General features: G+C 34.3%; 1 protein-coding gene across 1 annotated transcript in view; it reads left to right on the top strand.

Annotated features, from left to right (window-relative positions):
* The window catches only part of DNAH8 (dynein axonemal heavy chain 8), a 114,743-nt gene that overhangs the window by 27,285 nt on the left and 66,533 nt on the right, over nt 1-20,925 (top strand). The window contains 19 exon segments of the mRNA XM_031060200.1: nt 1-30; nt 962-1,068; nt 2,013-2,073; nt 3,469-3,664; nt 5,326-5,516; nt 7,072-7,198; nt 10,184-10,419; nt 11,559-11,663; nt 12,663-12,776; nt 13,263-13,325; nt 14,244-14,344; nt 15,234-15,371; nt 16,575-16,815; nt 17,821-18,020; nt 18,380-18,533; nt 18,626-18,789; nt 18,935-19,037; nt 19,577-19,681; nt 19,967-20,128. The exon segment at nt 1-30 is cut by the window's left edge and continues 17 nt beyond it. Of these exon segments, the coding sequence (XP_030916060.1) occupies nt 1-30; nt 962-1,068; nt 2,013-2,073; nt 3,469-3,664; nt 5,326-5,516; nt 7,072-7,198; nt 10,184-10,419; nt 11,559-11,663; nt 12,663-12,776; nt 13,263-13,325; nt 14,244-14,344; nt 15,234-15,371; nt 16,575-16,815; nt 17,821-18,020; nt 18,380-18,533; nt 18,626-18,789; nt 18,935-19,037; nt 19,577-19,681; nt 19,967-20,128 (2,598 nt within the window).

Below are 20,925 nucleotides of genomic sequence, written 5' to 3'. Positions count from 1 at the left end.
AGAAATGATAAAGAAGAAGAATTTAAAAAGGTATTTTGTGAAAATAAGGAAGTTATTTTTAGGCCAGTTGGATTAGTAAACAGGATCTTGAGTTTTGGTAGCTGCATATATATGTTACAGAAAGACATCACATGGAGAGTATAAAATGTAATGTACAAATGATGAAATAGCTTACCTAAAAAGTGCATTTGAGATGGATTTTAGTTTTTACAAATATATTGCATTTTATTCCAATTATCACCTTTATTAAACAAATTATTGACAAAAGTGGTAAGTGTAAAAATTGGAGACAATAATGTGCCTAAGCCATAACACAGACTTCCCTTCTTGGGTAGGCAGGATCTTTCATAATTTCTATCATTCTCTTCCAACTTCATCAGTAAAGATTGTCTTTGTACTTTTCCCATAAAGAATGCAGTTTCTTCATGTTCAGCAGAGAAGGAAAGTAGAAGTAAAGAACAAGGACTCTCAAACGTGGAAGTACAAATACAATAATGCTACAATGTTGCAATTTTTAAAAATAGTGATAATCTCATATTACTGTATTTTCATATTCTTGATCCCGTTGCATTTTATTGTATTTGTCTCTTATTCAAAAATAGGCGCATGTGCACCAATATTCTGGAATAATTCAAGGTTTAGTTTTGTGGCTTGGTTTTCTATTTGTTCTTTTTTTAATATGGAGAGCTTTTCTGAAGGAGTGTATTTCAAACAGATTTCAGTATTTGTTATCTGAATAAGACAAGTTGTTTCTTCACATACTGTATTCTCTTTTCCATGCAGCTTTTACTTATTTACTTGCTTACAACCCCCCAGCTTCTCACTTTGTGCCTTTCATGTAGCTTACAGCATAAATTCCTTCTGACAAAACCTATTAGGTTTGACTTAAGACGTTTTTGCAATAATTTTCAGGTTCCTATGTGAACATGATGCTAAATAATGTATGGTTTATTTATTACAGAACTGTAAAGACTTACTTGCCTATTTCAGTCGCCGGCTGCTAGTCAGTCTCCAGAAATCAACCCGACTGTCTTTGGATCGTATAAAAAGAAGAATGAGTGTTCCAATGTAAGTTGCAAACGAAGGATTCTCTCAATAGTATGCACTCTTTATGAATTTTTCATGATAATGGCAAGATCCATACAAAATCACTCTCTTATATTCAGTATGATTTCTATAGATTCTTCTCCGTTCGAACAGGCATAGAGTTCAGAGACAGAATTGTTTCAGTATAATATATTGTACTTTGAAAAGCCTACTTAGAATTCTATTAAGAGAATTTAGTTCAAGCAAGTGAAGATTATGATGTTTTGTCGTTAATGTTTGTTAAAGTCTGAATTGCTTTTTTTTTTCCTAAGGACATTTTTCATAAAAAATGTATTGAAATCCTTATCAAAGTAAATGGGAATTTTTTTGGTTGTTTCCTTCATATTTGTCTACTGTATCATATTGTTGAATTCTCCCTATTTGGTTAATATATCATACAACAGCATTTAAAATTGTACTTTGCTCTATGTTTTTAGGTTTTAATTTCAGTTTTGAGTAGGTTAACATCATGTTTTTATAATTTTGCACTAGCTTGTCATCTTTGAAACTTTTTTTCATTCTGTTGAATACTTACCTAAAATGTAATGGGACAACTTTTGCTCTTGATAGGTTGTTGCATTTAATGATCAATGAGACCTTCTTATGCCCTATTCAAACCACTGGCAGAGTTCCATCATTCTGAACCTGAGAGTTTAAAATCCAGAATCAGAAAATACTCTGGAGAAAAAATTCTGAAAGCAATGGCTGGATCCAAGTTAGCCTTTGTCAGAATGGTGGAGCTCTAGCTATTCTCTTTATCCTTTAAACAAGAAACTTCTGTAAGTTTTGGAAATAGTACATAATTTCATTTGAAAATTCTCCATGAGGCTTTGGTCAGAAAATGTAGCTCAAAATTATATTTCTCAGATAAAGTGAGGAGGTTCTGTGGTAAAGTGTTTATGATATGTGTCAAAATCATTTTACAGCAAATCTGAGAATGTCACTCCTTTTCTAAAAGCAGAAGTACACCTTGAGATTCCAAATCTGGTAAGTTTTATTTTATATAGGTAAGGTAAGATACATTGTCTTACAGTTATCTCTGCATTTGCCCAAGCGCAGGGTGTGGGCACACTTCCACTGAACCAGCATCTTCTCCAAAGGAGAGCAGTTGCTCATATCTTTCAGTGTGCTGAGAGCACTGATGAAATGTGCTTGCAGTCCCAATGCTCTGGCCTCTGTCTCAGTTGTGCTTGCAGAACCTTGCTTTTTAACCTTCTGTGGTTTAGGAATTACATTGCAATCCATTCATCCGTGTTCTTTGCAGAATGATTACAGTTCTCCTCACGTGTAGTAGTTGCATTACTGCTATTACATGGAATAGGTTCTACATCTTGCTTTATTCTTGTTCTTATTCTTATTCTCTTACTTGCGTAATCTAAATACTTTTGTTGAATTTCAATAGTGAGCATTATCTTTGCTCAGTTTGGCTTTAGTCACCTAAATGGGAAGTTAGATGACCAGAATGAGGAACACTGAACAAAAATAGAAGATTCAAAGCCAGAAAAAGGAGTTGTGGATTTCTATGTACAGGGGAAAAAAGGCAGCTCAATTGCAAAGAAGTAAAGCATTAGTTTGTTTTCCTTTTGTAGAGTAAGATAACTATATGTCAGCAATATGTATTTTTTATTTTATGAGAGAAGGTTGCAAAATTTCTCAAATATCTTATAAAGATTGATGGGTTTATATTGAAATTACAAGCGAGATGTATTGATATTTATGAATTTTCCATATTCATATTGATATTATGAATTTTCCATTGATATTTATGGAAGCATAAAGCACCAAGCTCTACCCACTGCAAAGGAAGTACATCTCTCTTTCCAGTCCTCAAAGGCTTGGCTGATCCAGGGCAGTAATCAAATAATTCTGGGAAAAATACCTCTTTGCTAATGCTAAACTCTAATGAGAGTTTGCAAGAGCCTTGCTTTTATGCATGTGGCTGATCATACATAAGGCCTGAGAAGGGTGGGAAGTGGTGGTTGCATGTTAGCATGCAATTTCTAATGCTTTGTTATTCTAGAGTGTAAAAATCAAGGTTTGTAATGTATTCCCATATTTTATATAAAAGTCATTATAAAAATGATGCTTAAAATGTTGCAGGAGTTTTTTTAATAGCTGTAAAAAAAAGCCAGTAAATCTATCTGCTTATATACTTGGTTGACTTTTCACCCACAGTATGAGTGCATAATTAGATGGTAGGTCATCACAGTATGTTTCATCTCTTTAGAAGCAATTCTGAGCCAGACAACTTGCTAAAGTTGTATTTTCCAGCTTCTCTTCTGGGGTCAACTCTGCAATTCACTATGGGTGGAGTAAAACTGAGGTCTCAAAAATGACAATTAGTTGCATTTATTTCAACAATTTTTCAACTGTTTTAAATAGGTAATAGTTCCCAGTTTAGATGATATACAGCATGCCATCAATCGCATGATTCATTTAATACTGGAAGTAAATAGAGGAGTTGCTCAGTGGGGACAGAGGCATTTGCAAAAATCTATTTTAAAAACAGAAACAGGCATGCGGCAAGCAGCTTCTGCAGGCTTTGGATCGCAAGGGAAAAAAGCCAAAAAAGGGGAAAGTAAGTTGTTTGTTTAGGTTTTGTTTTACTTTTCATTTTGCTTTTTGCTTTAATAACTATGCCATATATAAATATGTGTAAATAAGCTCACTTTTCATCAGAGAAGCCTACTGTGGATTATTTTACATTAATTTTGGGGAGTTTATTTTGATTTAATTACCTGTATTTTTCAGAAATAGCTTTTCAGGCTTACTTAAGTATTACAACTCCAAAAAACAGTAAGCAAAAAACTTTGAAAAATTCCTAGATTCTGAATATTTTACTTAACTTACAGCAAAGTAAGCTGTTGATCAATTTTTTTACCTCCTTATTGTGGAATGTAGCCATAATGATATAGCTGAAACCATAAACCATGATTTTATACTAAATTTCATTGAAATATTGAGATACAGCAAGAGACAGATTTTAGGAAATATTTTAATTGCTGGATGTATTCCTAGATTGGATTAAAAACACCTCAAATGTTTTTTCATGTGAATGAAAAATATTTGACTGGAGACAGACCTACATCCATTTTAGTCAAATACTTTATTTCTTAATATTATTTCAAAGTGTCTCTCCATACATTTTGCAAGCCACCATAAAAACCTAAATATGTTTTTACATATTTACATTTTACATGTGGGTTTTTCTTAGCTGTTAGACCCAGTGATATGCAATCTAGTTATATCTTTGTTATCATTCCTTAAAAAAATCTGTAACATTTTGGAAAGTTTTTATTTCTGACAGTCCAGAGCTGTTACTTTATTCTTCTACTGATGTGTCTTGTATGAGTCTCCCCTCTTCTAATGGGCTTCAAGCAGGGTAGCAGGAGCCAATCCTTGTCAGACACTCAGAGTCTTTTCCTCTGCTGTGTCAAAATACAGCATCAGCAAATGACCATTTTCATTGCCTTTAACTAGACACCAGCAACACTTGGGGGCATATGTTAATATTATAGCAATGAGATTATGGAGTACACTGGTAAGGATGGATGAATCTGAGACTGTTTCCAGTAAGCAGATCCCAGAAAAAGCCTTCAGAGTAAAAGAGAACTTGGAGCTGCCTCAAATTCCCCCCATTAAAAAATATATGCTGTGGGAAGGGTGGAGTTTTCTTCTTTGTTCACTGAAATCTGCTTCAAAATGCTCAGGGATTGTTATGACAGAAGGAGCTCATCAGATCTGAAGAATATCAGTTTCTATATTGACCCAGATTTTCTCAGCAATTAACCAAAGAGTTTGAGAAGTTTACACAGCTTTAAGCAGTATATACATCAAAACTTTAATTTCAAAAATTAAAAAAAATATTAAATAATGTGGAAATTTTATGTGGCCTTTGATGTTCTGCTTACAGTTACATTAAAATGAAATTTCATTTCATTCATTCATTCATTTCATTCATTCATTTCATTCATTGAGAAAATGAAATTTGTGAATGAAGATGACTATTTTCTTTCCATTTGAAAACGTTCATTTTAGACTGAATTTGCTCTAGCTGTATAGTGCCTGGCATGAGCTAGCAGCTGGTACTTCACATTAAGCAGTGTGACAGATCTTTGAAGAAGCATACTCAGCCTTTCTGAAGAGCACCATTGCTCAATTTGGTATGCATAGGTTTAGAGGAGAATTCTAATCAGACTGTCAGCAATTCATTGATTTATATATAATTTTATTTTACAGAAGGAGGTGATGAGGTTGTCAGAAAGTTAAAAAATTTTTACTCGGGTGTTGCAGAAAATGAAGCTATTACTAAAATAATTGTGATGCTCTCTTCTGCTGGGAATTCTCTAAAAGAAGGAGTTAGTGACGTTCTGCAAGAATTTGATAAATATAAGGTGTTGTGGACAGAAGATAAAGATGCCATATTTCAGGTCAGTTTAATGATAATCATTTACAGGACTATTCTTCATTAATCCTATCTTTTGAAATCAGAAAACATTGCGAAAAATCAAGGAAAAAAAAAAGATGTAGAAAACACATTTACAGCTGAAATGCTTCTTTTATCTTTCTGTAGGAATGGTACTGTATCTGCTAATGATTCTGTGCCATTCTAGATACTGAAAACCTGGTAATTGCTTTATTTTGTTTGTGTAACTCTGGATTTTTGGCCAGAAAAAAGCAACCCAGTTTGATATGAGGCATGTCTCTATGCAAACACAGGTAGCACAGGGTATTAACAAGAGGAGTTAGAGATATGCACATGCCTGCAAGGCTACTGGAATCACAGGGGGGATGGCACCTATGAGTGGAGCGTTGGAATGGAGGGACACAGCCTCTTTAGGAAGGCTAGGCAGGGAAGACCAGGTCAGGATTAAAAGGAGGGCAGGGACAGGTGACATTATAGTGGGGATCTGCTACAGGCTGCCTGACCGGGAGGTCCAAGCAGATGAGACTTTCTGTAGACAGACAGGAGCAGCCTCACACTCACAAACCCTGATCCTCATGCTGCTGAAGGAACAGCACAGCAGGCCATAAGCAATCCAGGAGGTTCCTGGAGTGTGCTGATGATACTTATTTGACCAAGTAATGGAAGAGCCAATGAGAAGAGGTGCCATACTCTACCTTGTTCTCGCCAACAAGGAGGAGCTGGGGGTGGGGAAGGTGAAGCTCAGGGGCAATTTTATGCTGCAGTGACCATGAAATGGTAGAATTCAAGAGGAGTTTATGTGGGTTAAAACCCCACCAATTCATAAGCAGGGCTGAAATTTTCCTGTTAGTCCAATTAAAATTTTAAGTCTAAAGTAATTAATGTTACTAGCTTGATCTAGTTACTACTGATGAATAGGCTACTGCTACAGTGAAACCTTCAATAATAAGGCAGTTAAGTTTCATACACACATGTTTAATTTCTACATTCTTCCTTTTCCACTATGCTAACCCTTCCACTGCCTGAGTACTCCTGGACAGAAGAGTAGAAGTGGGATGATAAATGCTTTCAGCATTTATTACTTGCCCATGCAGCGTAAGCATAATCAGTACAGGTCTTAAGTAATATTGTTGAATTGCAGCTTTTCAGAATCACAAAATATTTCTACCTTTGAGTTCTGCTCAGGGAACTACTTAGAAAATGTGTTTTATTGTGATTGTTTCTCACATTATTGGGCTTATGAGGTAGTCTTTCTGTAAGCGTGGGCATGCATTTGACCTCTGTTTCATCACCTGTTTTCACAAAACAAGTAGATCCTTAATATGTCTTGGTTATCTGTTTCTCTGTTGAATTTGGTTGGAATTTCCCAACAAGGTTGAGTGTTAGTGACAGAGAAATTTATAAACATTTGTTTTACAATGCTAGCAAGGCTACAGAAGGCTAAAACTAAGTATAATAATGGTATACATTTTCAGTAATTGCTGAATTACAGTTACAACATGTTTTACCAAAATTATGGAAATGGACATTTGTTGATTGACATTTTAAACTGCACACAGGAATTTTTTGCTACTGGTCCTACCCTGTCTGAAATTAAAGAAGAAATAGTTCACTACGATACGTTTGAGCAAGAGATGAAAAATTTTAAACCCGTTATGCTTCTTGGTCCAATTGAATTGCACACAGGTATGACATTTTCTTATCTTAGTATGTACAGTAAGATAATCAGTAAAATAGTCACACAATCACAGAAGATGCATAGTTGAAAGGGACCCACAAGGATCATTAAAGTCCAACTGCTGACCCTGCACAGGACCATCCCCAAGAATGACACCATGTGCCTGAGAGCCCTCTCCAAATGCTTCTTGAACTCTGTCAGGCTAGTGCTGTGACCACTTCCCTGAGGTGCCAGTTCCAGCCCAACCACCCTCTGGGTGAAGAACCTTTATCTAATATCCAACCTAACCCTCCCCTAACGCAACTTCAGGCCATTCTGTGTCCTGTCACTGGTTACTACAAAGAAGAGATCAGTGGCCGCCCCTCCTCTTCCCCTCACAAGGAAGATGTAACTTCAATGGGGTCTCCTCTCACTCTCCTCTTCTCCAGGCTGAACAGACCACGTGCCATCAGCTGCTCTTCATACGGCTTCCCCTCAAGGCCCTTCATCATTTTCATTGACCTCCTTTGGATGCTCTCTAATAGTTTAGTATCTTATTTTGTGGTGACCAAAACTGCACACAGGCCTCCTTTGGATGCTCTCTAATAGTTTAGTATCTTATTTTGTGGTGACCAAAACTGCACACAGGCCTCAAGGTGAGGCTGCCCCAGTGCAGAGCAGAGCAGGAGAATGCCCTCCCTTGTCTGGCTGGTGATGCTGTGCCTGATGCTCCCTGGACATACTTGGCCTTCCTGGCTTCCAGGGCACTTCTGACTCATCTTCAGCTTGCTATCAACCAGGAGACCCAGGTTCCTTTCTGTGCCACTGCTTTCCAGCATCTCATTCCCTAGTCTGTCCCAAATCCAGGGTTTCCCCATTCCAGGTGCAGAATCCGGCACAACTTTCCCTTGTTGAGCTACACATGGTTGGCGATTCCCCAGCCCTCTGGTTTGTCATGGTCTCTCTGCAGGGCCTCTCTGACTTCAGGTGAGTCAACAGCTCCACCTAGTCTGTGAACTTCCTTAGTATTCCTTCAAGTACTATGTCCATGTCATTTATGAAGGTGTTGAAGAGCCTAAGGTCCAAAATGGAGCCTTATGGTACCCCACTGTTGCCACGTCCCCAGTCTGATGTCACCTTGTTCACTACAACCCTTTGTGCCTGACCCATGAGCCAGCTGCTCACCCTCACACGATGTGTTTATATTGAAATATATCTAGACATATTTCAATATGAATAAAAATCACTGAAGAGACCTCACCAACTGTCAGCCCTGGCTCACTCAGATCCTTCTAAGAAGTCTGTGTTAAAAAATCCTCCATTCCTCAATTCTCCGTGCCTTCTCTGCTTGTAAATGTGGGCACTAAGTTTTGTCATGAATCTGAAGTTGTTACAGAGACTTTCCAAAGAGTTAATGAATGTGTATTGACACTGATTTGATCATCCTTGGTACTCCTGTCTGGCATCACATCAGCCAATGGTTATAAAGAGCATTGGAAGCATAAAAGCACCTTCTTTGGTACTGGAGAAAGACTAGCATTTAACAGCATTAATGTGTTGTTCCCTTTCAGTGTTTGTTTCAGGAGACATGGCTACTTAGTCATTCCCATGTTTAGTATCTCTTGCTCTCAGAGCATTATGTTCCGAATTAAGCTGTGTATTCTATTTGTGCCACAGTTGGTTGTGCTAAGGATTCCAATGGCACTTATCCCTTTCACCTCACAGGTTATTACAAGACTAACACATCTTCTCTTGACCAACTATCTGGTTGGTACCTAGTGACAAGTAGAAAATGTGTCCTGCTGCAAATATCGGTGTGGCTGTATTTCTAATGAGCAACCCTCTTCTTACGACAGATTAGTTTGATGAGATTAAGAAATAATCTGTGAAATTTGTCTTTCTTGCACATCAGAGAAGCAGAAGATGCCTGCTTTGAAGACGAGTTCATTTCAGGATCTTGGTGATGCATTAACCCTATTTCTTTCAGTGAACAGGCGAAAATGTCAGACTGCTGACTGCACATCCTCATCCAGTTTCTGGATGCAGTTTCTTTTTAATGAGACCACTCTGGAAAACTATCTAATATTGTGTGACCAAGAGTAGGAAGAAAGATTTTATCAAAAAGAATATGGTTTTTGTTGATGGTCATGTGTGACCACTGCATCACAGGGACCCAAGTCCTCTAGGTTACAGAACAAAGATGTTAAATGTCTTTTATGATCTGGGACAGCAGGTAGTTTCTTGGACTCAGTTTAGGTTTGGGAACTGATTTATTGTGATTTACACATTTTAACTTCTGGAAGGGTGTGGTAATTTTCTTGAAATGTGCCTGGGCTTCACGAATCATCTCTTTAATGTTAATAGACACATTATTAAAGGAGCATCTATATCTGCCGCAAAATTTGTGGTTTTTTGAGCAGAAGTGTTTTATGCTATTAGTATATGTTGCTTTCTTTTACCAGAGTACAAAATGCTGCCTAATAAAATCCTAATTTTTTCTGAAAATAAATTTGAATTCTTGACTCTTCTGTCTCTTCAGTGTTGATTTGTGATTATATATTAAGTGCATATAACATGGTGTGTCTCCTTACAGTTTTAGCTGTGAACTCTTCCAAGTCCCAATTTTGAAATCCCAAGATGCCATTTCCTCAAAGGGTATAAAGCATTTAAATATCACTGATCTTAATACATTTGGTTAATGTATATCAAAGCTATTCTCTGAAAATCCACATTAATAAGTAGACATTTTTTCTTTATTCATCTTCTCTATGTGCTCCACTAGGTAAGCTTACCAATAGGTTTTACAGATACCATAATATACAATAAAACAACAGAAATATATTTAGTTATGGTTGAATTTGTTTTGAAACTTTTAAAATGCTGTAATGGAATTGCTTGTCTGCTGTTTTCTAACTACTGTTAAAGAACCATATGTGATGATGTGGGCTTTTTAAATAAAAAAATTAGGATATGAATTGAGTAATTTTTTTTAAATTATTGTTTTTTAAAACCAGGACCACTGAAGAAAGCTTTAACAATTGAAGCCAATTCCTGGAAGATGGTCCTCTGTCGTTATTTAAATGAGGAATATAAAGTGAAATTGCTAGACATAATATCATTCATAAATGATTACCTAAACAAATTGGCTCGACCTCTGGTTGACTTAGATGATGTCAGATTAGCAATGGAAGCTTTAAAAGCCATTCAAGAAAAGAGATCAGATATAGACATCTCTATGGGACCTATTGAAGTAAGATGACTTCTAGTTTGTTATATTGGAAAAATGTTATTTTTATTATTAATAATAATATATATAATAAGTGTCACAGGATAAGATAAACTTTGAACACTGTCTTGAAGGAACTAGGCTGAAGATGGGAAACAAAATATTATTTTTGGTTTTTTATATTATAAATGATGAATATATATTCATATGAATATATATTATGAATCAGATAATTTGATAGATTCTGTATTGACACAAAACAGAAAATAATTATTTCTCAAATTATAATATAGAAACAATCTAGGAGACAACATGCAGAAATAAGAAGATGAGAACACAAGACGCAGGAGCACTATGCTCCGTTTTGCTTTTCATTAACCTTAATCCTCCTACTTTTTCTGTATGTGTGAACAAATATCTTGATCATCTAACTCCTTGAAATATAGCCAGAGAATATTCATGAAACCACACATCATGGTTTGCTGTCAAAAACTGGCAACATTCTTTTAGTTTTTTCTATAAGAAAGAAGCTGAAAAAGCTAAAACAAGCTCATTATAAGGACTTGGTATTTACTATCACTGCCTGAAAAAGTCAGCTAATAGAACAAATTAATTAATTAAATGATGTAGAAGTAAACTGCGGAAATACAGCTGCCTTCTTAAGTGTGTATCAGGTATGTTAGAAAGTCAGCCTTACATCAAATAGAAGAACCTGAACAATATTGTAGACATTTAAAGTAATATTCAGCAACCTTAGCAAAAAAGGTTTTATAGATGATATGGCAAAATATTTATAGATGTGTAACTTAACGTGCACAGTTATTCAGAGTTAGGGAAAATTCATCAAAATCTGCATTCAGGTGAACTGTAGATATGTGAAATAAAATACCATTGACATGATAAAATTTTATATTTTCTGATATTAAATCTATGGTGTTTGTATGTTTTCCTAGTATTTAATTCAAGACATCTTTGAAGAAATAGTTTTTGCTGTTGTTCCCTAGTTCTTCATTCCTCATCCTTATTAGAAAAAAAACCCCACCAAAACAGTTATGCCTAAAATATAAGAACAGATTTTCTTTGAAATGTTTTTTACAAATTTGATCTATGTTTCCTCAAACTTATAATGTATTTTTAAGTTAGGTTTGGTTTTTTTCATCTAGGAAGCCTATGCCATTTTAAATGCATTTAATGTGGAAATTACAAAAGAGGAATCAGATGGTGTTGATACAATGAGATATGCTTTTAATAAATTAAAAGCCCAAGCTGTAAGTACATAAAATTATGTTATTTTCCATTTGTGGAAAACATGTGAATTTCTTCAGGTCATAAATGAGAGTGTGAGACTAATTGTCCATCCTCTCTGACTTCTCACTCTTGACATCAGTTCTGCAGTAGTGTCTTAATCTACTATTAGTAGGTTCATTTTCTAATTTCATTTTTATACAATATAAATAAATAAATAAATAATGTTTGATATTTAAACATTATTGTAGCTTTTAGATATATGTATAAAACCTGCAAGAAAATGCTGTGTCTGCTCTCCCTCATTTCCAGTTTTTGTGTCATTTTTGTCTGATCAGGGAGTTTATTACCCTTGAGTTACATTTTTCTAAGAAGTGTGTACTCTGCCAGTGCCCTTACCCTTAAGCGGTTGTGGTACTTTCACCTTTGTGATTTAGAACAGTCTTATATCCCTCAAAAATTCTGTCTTTATTGAGTATTTTATGTCATGAAGGTGTTTAGATGGAAATATGTAGATATTTTGTCGAATTTATTAAGTTACATCCTCTTCCACAGATTAATCACTCAGGAAAGGACTCAAGAGTACATCTTATATTTTTGTGCAGCTCTTGGTTATTTCTCTCAAAATTTTGATCAAAGAAAAAGAAATTTGTTAAAGAGAAGCTGAGGCCTGTGTGAGAAAGATGACTCTGTTAGCTTGGGGTTTGAGGTTTTATGGAGGGAGGAAAGAAAGATAATAGGATTTTGTTCCGCCACCCCCTTGTAATAAAAGACATTCCTTTAAAGTCCAATGCAAGATTTTGTTATGGTTTTTGGTTGAGGTGCTTTGGTTTATCCCTCACCTTTCCTCTCAAAAATTGAATATAGCACCATAAAGGGGGAAAAAGGTATTTAGCTTCAAATAATCAACTTTTATTAAAAAATTTGAGATGTTTTATTCATAATTTGGATTTATATGTAACTCAAATATCTGCTACTGGTTCTTACAGAAATAACTTTTTTTTTAATCTTTTCCATGTCAGATTGTAGTGCAAGATGAATTGGTTGAAGTTCAGCCCAAGTTTAAGAAAGAGTTGCTAGAAGCAGTTGCAGTTTTTCAGGAGGATGTGGCACAGTTTGAAACAGCTTATGAAACGGTAAATGAATTTAGTATTATTTTGGTTTTCAGGATTTGGGTGCCAGAATTTTATTCTGCTCAGCTACTGGTGTTGGATGCCATGGTTGCTAAGCAGTCATCACTGTAGGTCAAACTTTTCAGTATGAAGAAATACACACAACTCTGTAAAGAAAGAAAAGAAGCACTGGTGATGCAACTTGTAATGAAATTGTGATTATAAATGACAAATTAATTTAGAAACTGTAGTTCATGTTGTGGCAACCTTGCACACAAATCAGCATTAAAAAGGACCACTGTCCTGGTTTTGTTATTTTCAGCAAAATAAGGAAGTATGAAAAGTTAGAATCTAATCTTATTAATTTTAATTAAGGTAAGGGATTTTCAATTCCATAGATGTTACATCTTCTTAGATTTACCACTGTAAGTATTGAATTACCAAATATAGAGTGGCCTTCAGTCACTTTGAGAATTAATATTCCATTTTTGTTAATTGCTTATTTGATAGGAAGGGCCTATGGTTCCAAACATTCCACCTCAGGAAGCCAGTAAGAGGCAGCAGATCTTTCAGGTAAGAAAGTAAACTGTTGAATTTGCAGCTAATTAATTAAATCTGTTCTTGTTTATTGTAATAAGTTTACCAAATTATAAGTCGGATGTTCCTTATAATATTATGTCATCTATAGTTCCTCTCACACAATGTTTTCATTTATGTGGAAGGATTGATTGATTGATCTGTAACCTTTCTTCACTCTTCATATTTTGTGAGGAGAAATTATCAATTTGGTGTAATAAAAGCAGAAAAATAGGCAAGAGTCAATTGTGACACCTTGATAATGGCCAAAAATAAGCCAGGTTACAAAGCAGTCATGAGCCAATTTTGTAATCTCTAAAGATCACATTTTCATTAGATAGTTGTCTTTCAACTTGTTATTTAGTGTTATGAACCTTAATTCATAGGTCCAGGAGCAGTATTTTCTCTCATTTTAATCCTTCTTTTTTCTGCAAGTTACAGTAACTTAAATAGTACTTTTGTCAATCTAAAATATTGTATAGATTGTATAAAGTAAATTCTTAGTTTGTAAAAAGAACTGAGTGACTCAGTTACTTCTTAACACTTCTAATGCATCTAATATGTACTGAAAATTGAGTGATTCTGGTTAAATTTGCTGTGTTTCTTATTTTGCCGGGAGAATGCTCTGTACTTTTGGATACTAGTTGCGAAAATCATTCTTCTTTCCATTTTTCTATGGTGATCATATTCTTTTGGACAGCAGTTAGACTTTGAAAGTAATTGTGTTATTTTGCACTCTGGTGTTTTTCTTCAAGCTATATACTTGTTTAGATCAAAAATACTTTCAGATGTTTTACATATACTTCTAATAGACTTAATAAAAGTTTGAAACAGCTTAAGGATTTTATTTTAGACAATTTTAAGTTAAAACTAAAAAACTTGTGTTTTCATTTGGTCTGTATGAAACACAATCAGGCTAACTTTGATGAGCTGTGGAGAAAGTTTATCACATACTCGTCTGGTGAACGGTTGTTTGGATTGCCTGTCACAGAGTATGACATTTTACATAGAGTCAGGTAACTGTGGAAATATCATTGCCTTAAGTATATTAGAAAGTCTTAGGCTTACACCAAAGGCAGAAATATTATAATATGCAAGTTTTCCATTGCCTTGAATAAATAAATAAATAAATAAATAAATGAAATTTATAAAGTTCTAACGAATTTGGTAATTCTAATTTATTAATGTTGAATTTGTTAATTTTGAAAAAATTATTTATTTATTATTACAATAGAATGATACCAGATGATTTTGCTGTGTGGAAATACTATATAAAGCAGCAATATGCCCTGTTCTAGACATTAATATAAATTAAAAATTATATATTAAGATATGGTAGAAAGTGAAGAAGAAATGTAAGGAAAGATCATTTTATTGTGATATAAGAAGAATTAACTACAGCTTTTTTGAAAGTCTGAATTTTTTGAGCAGCTGTACAAATGATGACCAGATTCTAAAGTTTTTGTTCCAGCCATTTCAATAGTTTGATGATGATTCACCCAGAGGAGGATCTCACTGTTTTTAGATCAGAGTTTTAGTTCAGATTCAGAGAGTGCACCTAAGTAAATTGACAGGTTTTTTTCCACCTGCCATGCTCTGCTTTGCACTGCACAGCCAGCTCAGGGCATATAACCTAGGTTTCTTTTGGACTAATGGGGGTTTTGAGAACTAGGCAAAAACAAAACTTCCTCCAAATATGTTTAGTGCGGATGTTACATCCTTAGCACCAACCATCTGCTCTTTTTTGTGGATATCTTTTGATTAATTATTCTTTTCCACATTAAAAAAAATACTCTGTCTACCCCTATTTTTGGTATTATTATTTCCTATATCATGTATTTAATTACTGTGAGGTATCCAGAAAGCTGATTGAAATTATTGGCATAATTGCTTCTTTTTTTCCAGGAAAGAGTTAGGCTTGCTTCAGAAATTGTATGGATTATATGATACTGTAATAAGCACTATTGATGGTTATTATGACATACTTTGGACAGAGATAGATATTGAAAAAATCACTACTGAACTCACAGATTATCAAGCCAGGTATGTTTAACATATTAAGAGTAACAGATGTTAAATGCATTAAGATTTAGGTGAGTTCAGCAAAGCCATTTATATATTTATCAAAACCTCCATAAATAAGGTTTGTTGTAAACAATAAGATTATTCAAGAAGGAATGAATGAACAGCATACTTGTAGTTAAGCAGCCTTTTACCTATAGCTTTGATAAGTGAAGGGCATACAATCAAAGTGCCAGTCTCATTAGCTAAATCAGCCAAAAGGTTAGGAGGACTGAAACTTTATTTGTAAAAGCTAAATTCTTCAATGGGGATGATTAGCACATTGATTTTAAGTTTTGCATCCAATAATAATAGGCACAAAATTCTTTCACCCTCAGAGAAAGGCAGGCAGGTGTTAAACATCCAGTTTGACATCAAGCAGGGAATTAACTAACATGAACATACTGACAACCACCCAGCACTGACATAGCTCTAAGCCACACACATGCTGTTGTATTGCTCCTGATTACTGGGAATAAGAAATCATATCAGTGGGAGGTAGAGAAATAAGTGATAAAGGATGCAAACCCAAGGATTTAATGTTTTTCCTAATAAGTATATACTTTACCATTTGCAGTAGGGTATTCCTGTGGTAGGTCACCTGCTTGGTTCTTGGTATGTTGGCTCTTTAAAAGTGTTGTCGAAGAGGTGGATCTTTATTTAACTGTTCTCAGGGTTTTTTCCACACTAGAAATACGTAGTTTTCATTAGTGAATGGTTTCAGAACCACTAACCAAAAGTGGAGGAGACAGTCATGTTTATTTCATTTTCATGTCTGTCTCCAAATTGGTATGTTAGTAAGTGCCATGTCTATTAAATTGAAGTAAATATTATATTTGTACAACGATTTAATATGCGAAATTCAACTAATTCAACCAATATTTTTCTTTGATTTTTCTTTTCCAATAAAGAGTTTCTGATGATAAGCAAGAGACAACTATGTTTTAACAGAAACTACAGTATTTTTTATTTCCTTTATTTGCATCAGTGTTTGAGACTATTAAATACTATGATTTTTAAGTAGGGCATTTGTAATAGTTTTTCCTAAAAAGGTAGGCCAGTTGACATAGGAAATGTTGACTTAATATAATCCACTTAATCTCTCCTTGTTTAAACTCTTGTTTAAACAATTGTAATTTTGACAAAAGGGAAATTTACAACTATATCACTTTAATTGAACTGCAGGTGCCGTAGACTACCTAAAGGCCTCCACCACTGGCAAGCATTTTCTGATCTCAAGAAAAGAATTGAGGATTTTATTGAGTGTTGTTCTTTGCTGGAAATGATGTCTGACAAAGCAATGAAGCAAAGACACTGGGATCGTATCTCTGAAACAACAGGACATACATTTGATGTAGAATCTGAGACCTTTTGCCTTCGAAACATCATGGAAGCACCAATTCTTCAAAATAAAGAAGATATCGAGGTAGGTACATATGTTTTTCCCCTCCTTGCTCCTTTTCTTTTGTCAGCAAAAATAATGTGATTGGTTATAGAATGGTTACTCTCTTTAAAAATAATTACTTCATTAAAGTCCTTGACTTTCAATCAGACCACACTGGTTTAAAGTAGTCTGTGTTTTATTTAGAAGCTCTTATCTGTGTGAGAAAATGTAGAGGTAGCAGCTGGAATCTTTAGACCCTTATTTGTAGATAATCTCTTCACATTCCTCCTGCCATTATTTTTTATGATTTTCTTAGCTCTTTTTAAGCAGGAAAAAATCCTCAAACAAGATTTAAATGGTCACAGTCACCTAATTTTTTACCTCTGTTGTTGCTTTATAGTTCTGTAGGCAGATCAGAAATTTTAGATGAGGACTTCATGCTTAAGAATATTTAATATTAAAACGTTTTCTAGATTATTAGAAATATTCTTTTGATTATTCTGGATTCTTTTGAACCACACAACTTCAAAAAAAACCCCACCGCCTATAACTTGTGAAAACTCAATGGAGTTTCCATTTTTCATATGGTAAATACATATGCAAAAACTTACTATATCTATACTTGTTTTATATGGAAGCATTCCAAGGTGACTTGCTTAATATTTAATTAAGCTCTGATTTGAATAGAATGTTGGACTTGACCTTTCTAACTTAAATTTTCTTTCGCTTCTCTGATTCTATAAACTGAAAAGTGGTAAGAGTCAGAGTTCATCTGGTGATGAGTCTAATCACTTGCCCTCCTCAGACTTGTAAAAATTGTGATCCAAAAATCTTTTTTAAACAGAAATAACAACATGTGAAGCCACAGAAAATACATATCCATCCATTTCCAAAAGTGATTTTTTCAGGTGTCCATACAAGTAATTTGAGTGAGTAACATTAATAGTGTGATATCTGCATTTTTTAATATTCTATGACTGGAGGTACAGTATTAGGAAATTCATTTCACAAGACTGGAGAGTCTAAAACGGGATTCTTTCTTTGCAGGATATATGCATATCTGCCATGAAGGAAAAGGATATAGAAGCCAAACTGTTACAAGTAGCTGAAACCTGGGGAGCCCAGAATCTGAGTTTTGCACCGTTCAAAGCCAGAGGAGAGCTACTGCTAAAGGGGATAGAATCAGCAGAAATTATGATATTGATGGAGGACAGTTTAATGGTTCTGGATTCTCTACTGTCCAATAGGTACTTGGAATTGTTCATGTATGGCATTTTCAGAAATACACTGTGAGAGTAACAATACTATATTTGAGCTCAATTAGCAGTAAATTTGAATTAAATTTTTTAATATAATAAACTATTAAAAGGCCTAATAAAAAAACTCCTTATGAGAAAGATTTCAATGCATATTCAATTATGACAACTTTCATCTCAATATACTTGAATATAATCAAGCTGCTAAAATCTTTCCAAAGTGTTGTTCTTGTTCTAAGTGAAACAAGAGTTAGTTTGTTCTGGGTTTGTGGTTTTTTCACCATTGTAAGTATTCATTTTATAATAGCTTTATTTAGAATTAAATAGTTTATGCTCTTCTCCACTTTTAGATACAATACGGCATTTAAAAAGCAAATTCAGAGCTGGGTTTCTAAACTAAGCAACTCTTCACACATAATTGAAGAATGGCTGATTGTGCAGAACCTCTGGATTTATCTTGAAGCTGTTTTTGTAGCAGGAGATATTGCAAAAGAGTTACCCCAGGTAAACTTTACAATGCTTGCCTAATATTGTTTACTGAAAGCTTTCTTTGCAATGATTTTCAACAGATTATGCTTTGGTTTTTCTATATATAGGAAGCAAAGCGTTTTCAGAATATTGACAAATCATGGGTAAAAATAATGCAACGAGCTCATGAAAATGCAAATGTAGTTGCCTGCTGTGTTGGAGATGATACTATGGAGCAACTTCTCCCTTATTTACATGAACAGTTGGAAGTATGTCAGAAATCACTTACAGGGTATGAATTGTTTGATTTTTACTGCTTTACTATATTGTAAATTATTTGTATGAAGCATTAAATGTATTTCAGTCTTACTTACATCCCTATATAGAAAAAATTACAACCTGAAATGGTTTAATAAAAATCTTGTTCAATTTTAAAGATATTTAGAGAAGAAAAGACTGCTGTTTCCAAGATTCTTTTTTATTTCTGATCCTGCACTTGTTGAAATTCTTGGACAAGCAAGTGATTCTCATACAATCCAGGTATGATCTTAATGATTTTTTTCTACTTATAAAAAGAATTAATATAAAGAGAGGCATTTAATAAAATGGGATGCAAATATTTTCTTTTTATAAAGTTTGCTTCGAAAAAAATTTGGTTTCTTGCTCTCGACTATTTTAAAAAATGTGAAATGGATACCTGTAATTCAACACAATCTTCAGAATTCGGAACACTAGAACATTGTTTGATCAAGTGATTTGCTGGTGGTTTCTTTCCCAACTGAACTAATAAAAGGGCCCTGTGAGGCTTTCCTGCTTTGTATATTGCAAAATTCTTCCAGCTAGTCTGGATTGTTACTGAGGGTTGATTGAGATAAGCCAGTGTATCTCTCCTAGATCATCTCTGCAAACTGTAAAAGTACAGTAGACAGAGATAAAATTCTACACAACCTTTTCTGTAATTGTTATGCACGGAGGGCCAGAAATTCATCTGTAAGTTCAGATGAATTTTGCAAGATAACCTTATTTGAGGGGGGGTTTCTGTTTGCTAACATTGAATAACTCCCAAATTATCCTTACAGCCACATCTGACTTCCATATCTGACAACATAAATGAAGTAGAGTTTCACCCAAAGGATTATGATCGCATACTGGCAGTCATATCAAGAGAAGGAGAAAAAATTTCAGTAATTATCTGGTTTTTTTTTCCTAGAAACATTAATAGATAAATAATTTTATTATTGAACATACAAGATGTATTAAGGTGAATTATGGTTAATTACAAATAAATATTTCAAGATTTTTGTTAATAAGACTAGAATATGTCTTCATGAAATAAATTGCTTGGATACGAAGTAAAATCTGTAGCTGTCATGAATAGGAATTTAGTAACTATGTAGTAACTTATATTCTTGAACAGGATGTTGATAAATGTGTTCAATTTTATACATTTGCTTTCATTAATTTTTCAGCTGGACACTCCAGTGCTTGCAAAAGGACCAGTAGAAATTTGGTTGAAGGCTTTATTGCAAATGCAGCAGAGGTCGTTGCATGGCATAATTAGGGCAGCATTTTACCAAATTAGTGACCCAGGATATCAGTTGTTGAATTTTCTTAATCAATTCCCAGCACAGGTAAGAATATGAGATGTGTACATGTGTCTGCAGTCTGGGGTGTATCTGGGGGCATGTGGAAGGCAAAGAGCACGTGGGATTGCTTGTGTGAGGAAGTTTTCATAGAGGAAACAAGGGGAAGGGTCTGGTCAGTAGAAGGTAATCCTAAATCACTTTGGTTTTGATACTCAGTATATAGCATCATATTTTTTTTGCCATCTGCTTTAAATTTAGTTTTTTCAGTTCTCCTGGTGAATATAAAGTAGAGCTTATATTTTCTGTAATGGATTTTTAATCCCTTTCAGCTGCAAATAAAATTGCATGTGCAGATTGATTTCTCTCATAATTTAAGATTGTAAGAGCTATGATTATGATTATTTATCTCATAATTTATAAGATTTACCTCATAGTTCATATATTTGTCACTATGACAATGCAGTCGTAGTACAAGGCTATGTTGAAAGATTCTAGAAACTCCTCCATCTTACTGATAATTAATAAATTTCAGCTAAAATTATTGAACTGTTTCACATGCTGTATGAATTCTGAATCTCTAATTTGCTGACTGGTACAGTGCTGGGTGTAATTTTTCATAAAAATCCTGCAGATATTAAAACTAGCTATCATGTTGCTATTTTCAAAAAAATCAATACATTTAAATATTTAATAGAATTATCCTAAAACTCTATTATGTAATTGGGTATCGTCTCATCAGTGTTTATTTGAAAGTTTTTCCTACCTTAAACAAATAAGGACTGTCTTGTTTCATGTCAGACATTTTGATGTGTCTTTACTACTGTCTGCAAAGATCTTTTCTC

The sequence above is a fragment of the Geospiza fortis genome, unplaced genomic scaffold (assembly GCF_000277835.1).
Source record: "Geospiza fortis unplaced genomic scaffold, GeoFor_1.0 scaffold41, whole genome shotgun sequence".
In the NCBI taxonomy this organism is placed as follows: Eukaryota; Metazoa; Chordata; class Aves; order Passeriformes; family Thraupidae; genus Geospiza; species Geospiza fortis.
The sequence above is the reverse complement of the archived record's forward strand: the minus strand, read 5'-3'. Positions and strand labels throughout refer to the sequence as shown.